The sequence below is a fragment of the Poecilia latipinna genome, unplaced genomic scaffold (assembly GCF_001443285.1).
Source record: "Poecilia latipinna isolate Pla-1442-1.1 unplaced genomic scaffold, P_latipinna-1.0 Scaffold64, whole genome shotgun sequence".
In the NCBI taxonomy this organism is placed as follows: domain Eukaryota; kingdom Metazoa; phylum Chordata; class Actinopteri; order Cyprinodontiformes; family Poeciliidae; genus Poecilia; species Poecilia latipinna.
In genome coordinates this window covers 474597-484615 of record NW_015112680.1, presented here as the reverse complement: position 1 = coordinate 484615, position 10019 = coordinate 474597, and the positions used below count along the sequence as shown (strand labels likewise).

The following is a 10019-nucleotide window of genomic DNA, read 5'->3' as shown; positions in this document are numbered from 1 at the left end:
ATTTTATAAATATTCTAAACCAATAAAAGTAATACCTGACTGTTTAGCAGAGGGATCTGCAGGGCCTTCTGGCTGTGGATAGTCTGCTGGTGATTCCATGTTTTTGGATAGGGTTGCTGCAGGATTTGAGAACAGATAAACCACAAGTATAAGTCGTCATTTGCACTGCTGAGACACGTGGAAAAGTAATGGATTTTGTCAGGTTGTATTCACATGATTAAAGTTCAAAGTGACGCTGTAAAGAATCGCGTCTGTCAATGAATCGCATGCAATAAGGAACTTTGTTTTCACCAATCTTTGAAATACTCAAAACTCCTCAAGTGTTCTAATTTATAGCACTTAAGAAGACATTTAATACTAAACAAAAAGCCAAACTAAACAGAACAACCTTTGCTCAACTTCCCCGGGTGACATTACACCATAATATATGACAGCTAACTCATTGCAAAGCTAATAGCTGCTAGCACACTGCAAATAAAACAGGAATCATTTACTTTGTTCATTGGATTTGAACAAGGCATTCTCGACATAAATTAGATACATGCTGTAGGTACGAGCTGCCAAATAAAAGGCGAGAAAATCAGAAACATGACGCGACTCAGCTAAGGTGGCGAGGGCTAAGAAGCTTGCTAGTGTTAGCAAAGCTAACTGATTTAGTCAATGATCATAAAACTTTGGTATATTAAAAGAACCTCTTAGCTATTAAAAACGAATAAGCGTAACTGATACACGATTACCAATTCATAGAAAAGCCTCCACCGATAACATCTCCGTGGATTAGAGGGAGTCCTTATCCTTCGGTTTGGAGTTTCACTTTCAACTGTTTACTCCCAGAGCGGAACGTACAGCAAAGCCCTTGTTTCTAGAACGGAAGACCGTTACAGTCATACAACTCAACGGGTCCTGACCTGAAACGTTTCCCCAGCAACAAATCAGGGAAGTTTACGCACAGACTGACTGCTATCCGTTTCATGTCATGATGTTTCACTTTTTTGTTTAAATTTTTGCTGATTTGAGGCTACATCCCATCGATTTGAGACCGAGAATGGATTCAAAGGCGGCTAAAAATAAGGCTCCGGGCCAATTGAGACGGTCGTTAAGGCAGACGGGGAAAGGTGAGCAAACTGACAGTGATGCTCATTAGCTAGCTTAGCTTCATAGCTCTACTGTAATTGGAAGTCAAAGTTGGAATTACTGTTTTAACTAATGTTTACTATTTAATTAAAATAAATCAAAATTAGTCCCCGAATCTGAGGTTAAATTAACAGTTGTGAGCGACTTTTAAATTTCATTTTCGGTTTTATTTTCGCGCAATAAACAACTTTCTGTTAACCACGACAAGGTGAAATAGAAACTGTCTTTCGTCCGCAGTGTATCCCTATCAATAGACAAAACAGAGGGCATATGTACGGAAGGGAAAATAAGTAACACATTATTATCGTATTTATAATCACCTTTAATACATTTTTCTTTATAAGTCTGTTATTGTTATTATTATTATTGAAATAATAACCCTTAGAAATCAAGTTTATGCAGTTGTTTATTTGAAATTTGATTTCTTTTTTTACTCTTTATACTCTTATTTTTCTGACTGTAAAATACTACTGCCGACAATAACAATATTAATAACCATTCTTTAAGTAAGAATGACCATTGATAACTGTAATGCTTTTTAGTTCATTTTCATTTTATGAATTAGACATTAGATCCAGTCTGATTGACACCTTACATCATGTTAAAAGGAGTGTAGGGAGCATTACCTCTCCAAGAATTATTGCACAAATTGTTGTCATAAGTTTTGTTGAAGGCCTTTCTCTACCTGTTAAACACTAAGAGGTGCCACGTGGCAGTGTAATTGTTTTTCTTTTCCTCTGCAGTACTCGGCGTTGAGCCAACTCCAAGGGGTCCTCTGAAAAGGACCAGAAAGACGTCAGAACCTCAGTCGTCACCAGCAGCTAAAGGTGCAAAAAATGTGGAGAACGGGTTGGATGAGGAAGGTGGGATGCTCTAATTTGCAATTTATTTCCTTTAGATAAAGTAACTAAGACCACCTTTAATTATGGTGCTCAGCTGTGGCTTAAATTGTTATTGAGCAGAGTCTCCTCCCAAGAAGTACCGGTTGGATGCCGGAGAGGGACATGATGACAACCTTAGTGATGATGACATGGAGGTCCAGGAATCAGTCAAAGACACAGAGAACGGTGAGGACCTGGAAATGGATGTGGTTGAGGAGCCATTAAAAGAGACCAGTCAACCAAAAACATACAAAGGTAAGGACTGCATTTAATAAAAATCTATAAAGTGTTAATAGTTCTTAACTGCACCTTGGAAGACAAAAGAGTTAAATGAACCCTCTGAGATAATTAAGATTATGATTATTAATTTATTTTTGTTATTATATTGCATATTATTATATGCATTGATTTCCCAGTTTTTACAACTATAATAAATCAAAACTGAACATAGTTTATGTCTTGTGTTTCTATATGCAATTTTAATGGATTTTACTGTGTTTTTTTTCCCCTCTGTATAAAACAGACCACTATGAATTTGTGAACCTTTCCCCTCGCGTCGTCCTTCATAAATCCAACCCCCCCCTTTCTCCATATGAAGATTCGCAAGGAATGAAGACTAAAAAAGGTTTGAATATTTTGTGTTAAAGACTGCAAGATGAAACGGTTTGACTATTTTATTTCTGTGTTTGCAGGTAAAGTGTTACATTTGGGGAGGGAAAAATAAATGTATGGTCCTTAACTGATTTTGATTGTTTTCATTTTGAAGCTGAAGTAAAAGCACCTTCACTGCCCAACAAGGCTCATTCACACGTCAAACCAGCAGAAACCAGGCCTGCCATGCCGATCACCAGCATGGATGAGTATAAGAGGAAAATGGAGGCCAAAGCCAGGAGTGCAGGTACTCTGTATTTTCTATGAGAAAGTTTATGTTCACAAAGCTACACTGAGCAAAATTTTATTAGATTTTTTTTCTGTTTTTTCTTTTTTTTTTTTTTTCGTCAAAAACGAAGCCACGTCGTCTCTGGTTGTACCCAGACCTTACCAAGTCTCTCAACGTGTAAACTCAACTTCGGAGAAAATGTACCTAACCAAACCACATGTAAACAACATTCCTGATCAAAAAAAGGCAGATCAGCTGACAGAACAAGGTATTTTAGTTTAAACAAAGAAGAAAATCTGATGACATTGCAAGGTTTTTCCACACTGACACTGGATTTTCTCTTTTCTTTTTTTTTTTTTTTAAGATGGAAAAAAGAAAACGGCCGGGACTGAGATAAGCTCCGGAAATTCTTGTAGAGGTGGTATAAAGATTTATTAGCATTATCGACATACTCATTACTCTGTGCAGTGCCATTTTAATAAAAATACTTTATTGATCCCAAGTGGAAATAAATGCTCTCCTATCATTGCAGGGTTTTTTTGGTATTTATGGCGCTTGCTTTTGTTGGTGCTGCTCAGCTCTGCCACCCTGCTGGCTTACCGGATCCTCCCTGTGCTCCAGAGTAAAGCAGGAGGGGGAGGAGGGCAACGATCCCGAGAAGCGATGCCAGAAAGGTTTTCTGACAGCTTGTCGCTCCTCCAGTCTCAATTCCCGAGTCAGCGTGAAGAGCTGTGGAGGAGAATCCAGATCCACCTGGAGAAGCACCTTAAAACCGCTGAGCCCACCGAGCCAGTGAGTCTGATCTTGGTAGCAGGTCTCAAGGCAGAGAGGACTCTGCTGTGCTTGGCTCGGGGCCTGGCCTCCGCCTACTCATCCGCCCTCAACGGCTCTGCCTTCCTCATTGACGGGGTGAGTAAAGCCGGCCAGGACAGCGACAAGGTAAAGCTGGACGTCGACAAGCAGCTGCAGGCGGCTTTCGAGGGAGACAAGCCAGCGGCGGTCATCCACCGCTTTGAGGAGCTGCCTCCGGGCTCCACCATCATTTTTTACCGTTACTGTGATCACGAGACCGCCGCCTACAAGCAGGCGTTCCTGTTGTTCACCGCGCTGCTGCCGCAAAACGAGATCGGCAGTGAGCTGAACCTGAATGGGGTGGAGGAGCTGGTGCAGAGCCACGTGGAGGCAAAGCTGGTGGACCCCGAAGGCAAAGCCTCCTTCAATGAAATGGATATTGACAAGTTCGGCGGGCTGTGGAGCCGCATCTCCCATGTGATTCTGCCTGTGGTGTCTGAGGTGAACCAGGAAGAATGCCAATGAGTTATTTTTTTGTTTTATGTTTTTTTAAGGATGCAATGATATGGGTACTATGACCAGATATACCACAGAAATTTGTCTTTTTAGACACGTTTTACACACAGATTTCCTTTAAAATGTTTGAAGGATGCATTGACAGCTCTAACAGAGATGAAAACCTACTGAAGTTGCAGTTTTTTTCCCCTCTTTTAAAGATCAGATCTAACATCATTTCACTTGACGTTGACACATACAGGATGTTTTTCCACTCGATTTTGTTGTAAACAACAACTTCTCCTTTTGTTTTGTCCCTTTTTCTGAAGCACTTTTTCTTCAGCAACAATCACATAGAATTCATCTTTAAAGTTAACAAATGTTACAAGTTTCTGTAGATCTGCTTTTCTTATATTTCAAATCTCAGAGATGAGCTGACTAGACATTCAAGGAAGTTTGACTGATGTGCACTGAACATGTGTGTTTGCTTTAAGCGTTCTCCTTTTCCAGAATACTGGATTTTACTAAAACAAGCATTTTTTTGTGTGTGTGATTTTTCATCCTAAGATGTATTTTGTTGACGTGCTTTGAAGATTTGCTTATTTTTTAATATCTGTACATATATATATATACTGTATGCTGGATATGAAAAGGATCAAAATGCTAGGAATCCTGTTTAAATGAGGTAGATTTAAAAACCTGCAGGTTTATATGAGGTTTTTTTTTTTTTTTTTGTAAAAATATTTTTGGATTGAACATGTCGGACACAAAATGTGCCTTAATCACACAGGAACTATTTAATAACCCCAATACCGATAATCTGCCTGATACCGTAGCAGGATGGCATCACAACTGTGGTGTTTTCTCAGAAGTGTGTCCAAACAGTACTTAATTGATGTTTAATATAGGTTTTAATTCTTGTCTTTCAATTCTGTTGTATTATCTCTCTGAGATCAGTTTTTTTGTTTATTACTCATATGAATGTTTGAATATTTTCAATAAAGATTATTTTGATATTGAATAAGTTGTCTAAAGCTTAAATTAGTTATTAAATAGTTTATTTCAGCAATTCAGTTAAAAAATGAAAGTGGTGTATAGATTCAAACCACACAGAGTTACATCTTTCAAGTATTTATTGTCAATTAGAATATTATGGCTTAAAGACAATAAGCTTTAAGCCAGTTTAAAGTTTAAACTGGCTTAAAGTAAAAAAATTAAAAGTTCTTTAAATTCTTAAAAGTCACTACTCTTTTAATAATGTAAATATCTAGTGAACTTCATAAAATAGATGACATTATGATGAAAAGAACATCTGAAGAGATCAGCCATGAAGTTAAAGGTCAACGCAAATGAAGAAGGTCTAATTTGAGATGCAGCTGTAGCTGTACTAATTACAATAAAAGATGTTGCTGTCAAATAAAGGCGTACTCTGCTGATGGTTGCTTTTTTAAAACCATAAGAGGCACTTTTTTTATTTTCTGTTAAATGAAAAATAGGGAAAGACTTCAGTCTTGAAACTAGGATGTAATGGCTTAACAGCAGAGGAGCAGATTAATCATTTACAACATATCTCACACGCACACAAACACACACACATGCACATGTTTGCTTTGTGGGGACTTTCCATTGACTTCCATTCATTTCTACAGCCTAAACTTTACCCTTATCCTAGCCCTAACCCCACCCAAAACTCAATTCACACCGTATAGTCCTAAATCTAACCCATGACCCAAAAAACAGCATTCCCCCTTGTGGGGACCAGGCTTCGGTCCCCACGGAGCAGTGGGTCCCCACAACGTCGTATGTGTCAGGAAAATGGTCCCCATGAGGTATTACAAACGGACAGAAACACACACACTTTTACACACTGAGATCACAAGACAGAAGCACTGGGTCTTTTGACTGACATGTTTCCATGGCAGCAGAATTACACAATCAACATCTGCCCCAATATGTGAAAAACCTGCAGGATTTGTGAGAAATTAGGAAGTTGAAGACAGTTTAGAAGATGTCTCTTCCTGTTAGTTGATGTTAATAACTGAGTGAATCATTGGACATTCATCAATATAAATGCTGCTTTCTTATTAAATAAATATAAAGTCAGGAGTATTGTGTTTTGAAATAAGAAACAGAACATACATCTGACTATTGAAAGCTTTGAACAAAGCACTAAAGAGTTCAAAGTTTCAACAACAGGCTGACCTATTTAGTGAAAAGTCAATAAAGCTGTTTTACGACATGCTCTTCAGGTTACTCTAATCTCACTCTTTGCTATTTCTGACTGTGATAACCGCTCCACTTTCTTCCATATGTGATTTAGTGAGATATTTCTTGCATGCAGCTACTCATGAACAGCTTTAAAAGAGGAAAAAAAAGGGAGCATATGTTCATATTTTTGAATGAACATATGCTATATTCTTCTCAATATTCTTCATAGCCCACATTTATTTGCACACCCGGTGAACATGTGGAAAAAGTTGTAAAAGTTGACTTTAACATATCTAAAAATTGTATTTGTAGTCTTCTAAACATACAGATTTTTTGTGAGAAAAAAAAATCCCAATTATAATTTGCTTTTACAAGTTGAACAGAGAACATATAAATATTAAACAGTATTTCAATTCTCATAATCTCTCTTTACAAAGGGAAAGATATAAGCATGCCATTTCAGTAAGACACATAATGTTGATCTTCAGAAGTGAAAAGATCAACAATATCTGTCTTGTATGCTCTACAAAACATATTTTGTCATTACAAAACCATAAGAAAGCAAGTAAGAAAGTAAAGGAAACAATAATAAAAAAAAAGTCTGTCACAGAACTTTTAATTTATGTAAAGTTATATTCTGACTTCTTTATCAGGGGTGTGGATAAGTCTCAATGGTACTTTAGAGTATATTAACTCATCTGCTTCAGAAATAGTCAACAAAGATTAGTACTGACAGAGATGTGCTCAAAACCATGAGGATAACAGAGCAGAGTATAACAACCACTCCTTTTGGTGAGAGATGCTCCTGAACCCCAGAAACAGATATGAAAAAAAAACAAAAAACTTTAGTATTGTAAAGTAAAACATGTGTAAGTATTCAAATATTCAAAGCAGAGCTGTTTTACCTTCTTTCCTTTATGATGCTGATTATGTTTGGCCTTATCGAAGACAGAAACTGTAATGAAAGTTGTCCATTTTCATGTGAATCCACAACATCTAGCAGTATGTTATTAATGCTGCTTGAGAGACAGACAAATTACTCACCGCTTTTTTTCTGTAGTAATGTTTTCTTCTTGGCGCAGAGCACAATATTCCAAACTATTGTCAGGGCTGTCTGAACAGTCAGAAGCCAAAACACTCTCGTAGTTTTTCCCCAGTCCTCAAACAAGCTGTTGATGCTGACATAGAGAAAAACGTCTGTGTGTGGAAATTTGAAAATGTGTTAGGCCATATATAATCCAGGTTGACTGTGCTTTACATTTTATTTTAGCTTTTATGATGCTTAATCTTTCATATTTAAAAAAGCCACTGCGACATTGGAAATGTTCTTTGGATCAACTAAAATCACACAGAAATTTTAAATAAATGACAAAGTTCGCCATTTCTAATAATAACAAATTTGATAAATGTATGGAAAAAGTTATACTTCTTTAAAAGTTATGCAGATTTAGATAGTGTGCAGTAAGAATAAATCAACTCTCAAAACTACGATATGTATCAAAAATAATTACACTTATGGCCTCCTCCATAATTATCATCAGTGAAAAGTTGTATAAAAGCCTTAAAATGATTGGGATTTTCTCTTGTGTTTTCCATTGTGAAACTAGCAACAAATGAAACTGGCTTATGTGTCAAATCCACCAAAGTAGGAAGTAATAACTTGTTAAACGTTGCTTGACAAATTAAGTTGCACTCATTTAAAGGTTATTGTTATATTCTACTAGCGATTTTATTCCAAATATTCCAATTTATAATTTATATCCCCACCAAATGATTTCACATCATGCTTTACAGCCAGATTAGCTCCTGAAATAGCAAAACAAATATTTTAAGGTGTTTCACGCTGCTTTACCGCAGGCGCAAATGATTTGAAGGTTGCTGTAATTCATTCATGGCCAGTGATTTACCAGCTACATGAGAGTAATGCTATATTTTTACACCAGCAATTGTTAAAGATTACTCCAAATGTCCAACTGTAATACAATATTGCTTTTTTTTCTATAAAAGTAAAATAAACACAAAAGACATTTGGGTGATATGAGACTACTTACTTATGAAAACTTGATGGAAGACAAAGCACACACAAAGAGCACAGTCAACGACATCATTTCTTAAACAAAGAAATTAAGCGAACAGTGGTTAGCTGGTGAATGTTCAAGATAAAGTCAAAGTGAAAATATTTTGTGCAGGAGGAAGGCTTTAACTCACAGCTCGTGGCTTGGTCCTAAAGGCAGCATTGCAATGATCCACTCTATGGAACTAATCACCAGCACAACACTCACAAGGCCAATAATAATATCCTAAAACAACAAAGTTTGCACAAGCAAAAAGAAGCTGTTTATGATCAAGAAATGTCCTTACATGTCACAGTGCTGCATCAATGATTAGTACTTACTTCGGAGTTGTATATCAAAGATAAAATTAATGTTGCCAAGGAAAACAAAACAGAAAGTGAACTGCCCATAATCCTGAACTTCTACAAAGAAACACAAAAATAAACACATTTTATATATCGAAATACTTGGAGTCTTGTTTAACTCCAAAGTTTTGACATGTTCAGCATCACTCAGTGAAATTCTTTGATAACTTTTTTTCCCTCCTTCACATCTAATTTGATTGTGAAGTGATCCAAATTTGGGACATCACCAATTAGCCCAGGGACAGAAAACACACCTCTTTTGTCTGTAGCAGTAGTAATGAGGTACATGCAAAAAAAACTGAGTGAAATAATCAGATAATGTCCAAATAGGAATGCAGATGAACAAACAAGACTCACAAAAATAATCTATAAACATATAGATCAAGATTACATAAAAACCCAAATGCTTGGAAGCAAAACACAAAACACCTGTAAAGTAACAGTAATGGATGAAAACATATTTTTAACTTATACATACTTTTTCACCTGAAATTTATGCAAGTCACAATTATAATAATAGTATTTTGGTGGCAGTTTTCCTAATTTTGACACCCGGCTTAGAGCAACTACTATTACATGAGCTATCAATTTAAAAGATTACAAACATTGACATGTATTAAATCCAGAAGCAGTAAGAACTTACACCAAAAATCCATCAATTCATGTCTTACCTTACATAAGTCATGAAAAAACGATGCTGTGAGATGAAAGTTATGACAGAACGATGTTGTGAGCTGGACAGCCATAATTATGATAGGTATTTGCTGATGAGACACAGGGAAGGAGCATTTTACTTTTGTACAGTTTGTTTGGTGTCTTCAGACGAACATCACAGCATAAATAAATGGCTTATCATGGTTTCATAATGTCTTGAAGATCACTCACCATGCTCATCTCCGCTAGAGGACTTGCCACGCAAATCAGTAGAATATTTGCTGTCTAGAGTGAAAAAAAAAATGGTTAAGAATACTCTCATTCTGGAAATACTGCAAAAAATCTGATTTACCTCATTTGTTGTTTTGTGTGTAGAGGTTTTATTACTCTGCACTGTTATAATTACATCTTTTGTTGTAGGTATTTGGGTTGTAGTTGTTGCACCAGTTGTTGCTGCTCCAGTTGTTGCTGCTCCAGTTGTTGTTGCTGCTCCAGTTGTTGTTGCTGCTCCAGTTGTTGTTGCTGCTCCAGTTGTTGTTGCTGCTTCAGTTGTTGT

General features: G+C 36.7%; 3 protein-coding genes across 7 annotated transcripts in view; 1 reads left to right on the top strand and 2 right to left on the bottom strand.

The window, feature by feature from the left end:
* Positions 1-845, bottom strand: part of LOC106963867 (torsin-1A-interacting protein 2-like) — an 8829-nt gene extending 7984 nt beyond the window's left edge. For 2 of the 3 annotated variants that reach the window (XM_015059024.1, XM_015059049.1), the window contains exons 1-2: positions 738-845; positions 36-116 (exon numbers count right to left, since the gene is read on the bottom strand). In XM_015059024.1, the coding sequence (XP_014914510.1) occupies positions 36-99 (64 nt within the window). In that variant the 5' untranslated portion in view covers positions 100-116; positions 738-845. The remainder of the gene's footprint in view (positions 1-35; positions 117-737) is intronic. The other variant, XM_015059057.1, reaches the window with a different exon arrangement.
* Positions 846-918: 73 nt separating this feature from the next.
* On the top strand, positions 919-4897 carry LOC106963895 (torsin-1A-interacting protein 2-like). 3 transcript variants are annotated; one of them, XM_015059080.1, is made up of 8 exons: positions 919-1115; positions 1878-1997; positions 2097-2270; positions 2539-2640; positions 2782-2871; positions 3020-3163; positions 3260-3313; positions 3428-4897. In XM_015059080.1, exons 1-8 carry the CDS (start codon positions 1046-1048, stop codon positions 4210-4212), a joined length of 1539 nt encoding a protein of 512 aa, XP_014914566.1. In that variant the 5' UTR covers positions 919-1045; the 3' UTR covers positions 4213-4897. The 3 variants fall into 3 exon arrangements, with proteins under 3 accessions (XP_014914566.1, XP_014914564.1, XP_014914557.1); XM_015059078.1 differs by having other exon boundaries at positions 2782-2913; positions 3026-3163; XM_015059071.1 differs by having other exon boundaries at positions 2782-2913.
* Positions 4898-6333: 1436 nt separating this feature from the next.
* Positions 6334-9744, bottom strand: LOC106963910 (uncharacterized). Its single transcript, XM_015059091.1, has 8 exons — positions 9695-9744; positions 9481-9573; positions 8786-8866; positions 8599-8690; positions 8442-8500; positions 7435-7587; positions 7296-7345; positions 6334-7195 (listed from the first exon to the last, which is right to left on the bottom strand). The coding sequence occupies exons 1-8, from the start codon at positions 9701-9703 to the stop codon at positions 7094-7096; spliced, it is 639 nt and encodes a 212-aa protein (XP_014914577.1). The 5' UTR covers positions 9704-9744; the 3' UTR covers positions 6334-7093.
* Between the last annotated feature and the right edge of the window lie 275 nt (positions 9745-10019).